Source organism: Acanthisitta chloris, unplaced genomic scaffold, assembly GCF_000695815.1.
Source record: "Acanthisitta chloris isolate BGI_N310 unplaced genomic scaffold, ASM69581v1 scaffold10801, whole genome shotgun sequence".
NCBI lineage: Eukaryota > Metazoa > Chordata > Aves > Passeriformes > Acanthisittidae > Acanthisitta > Acanthisitta chloris.
The window spans coordinates 7301-8089 of NW_008656598.1; the positions used below are offsets into that span (position 1 = coordinate 7301).

General features: G+C 55.6%; 1 protein-coding gene across 1 annotated transcript in view; it reads right to left on the reverse strand.

Moving 5' to 3' along the window:
- Positions 1 to 282, reverse strand: part of GNG7 (guanine nucleotide binding protein (G protein), gamma 7) — a 1593-nt gene extending 1311 nt beyond the window's left edge. The window contains exon 1 of the mRNA XM_009084397.1: positions 202 to 282. Within this exon, the coding sequence (XP_009082645.1) occupies positions 202 to 282 (81 nt within the window). The remainder of the gene's footprint in view (positions 1 to 201) is intronic.
- Positions 283 to 789: the final 507 nt, after the last annotated feature.

Consider the following 789-nt stretch of genomic DNA (forward strand, 5'->3'; position numbering starts at 1 on the left):
TCCCTTTGAACCCAATTCCCCCTTATCCTGCCACTCCAGATCCTGATGCAGAATCCCTCTCCAGCTTCCTTAGAACCTGGAAGGAAGATTGGGATGCTGTAACACCTGAGCTGGAGATGACCAGCAGTGCTCAGGGCAAACTCAGGACACCTGCCCAGGGTCCCTTCCTTCCTGGAGAGGTGCTCCAGCTCCCATCCTCACCTTGATCCTCTCGATTCCGGCCTCGATGCGGAGCTGCTCCACCAGTTTCCTGGCCTGGGCTATGTTGTTAGTTGTTGACATTCTCTGCCATCGGCTCCAGGCCCCAGCACAGGAGAATTACTGCAACAGAGGGGAAAGGAGGCTTGGAGTCATGCACTGTGATATCACCCACCAGCCCAGAGTCTTGGAATGGTTTGGTTTGGAAGGACCTTAAAGCTCAGTCAGTTCCACCATGGGTAGGGAAACATCTCCCACTTCCAGTTTGGGAAGGGTTGTGAACTGTGTCCATCCAACAGCAACATGCCAAGGGCTCCAGGAGCTCTGATGGCACCAACTGAAGGTTTATTGGGTTTGCTGTGAGTTCCCTTTCCCTGAGGAAGCACTTGGGACCTGCTGTGGGTGTTAGCCAAGGCTGCGGCTGTTAGCCAAGGCAGTGGGGCAGTATCCAGGGCCATGGGGCAGTAGCCAAGGCCATGGGGCAGTAGCCAGGACCATGGGACAGTATCCAGGACCATGGGGTGGCAGCCAGTGCTGTGACACACCAGAGTCAGCTCCAGTCACACTGACTCCCTTGTCCAGACACCATTC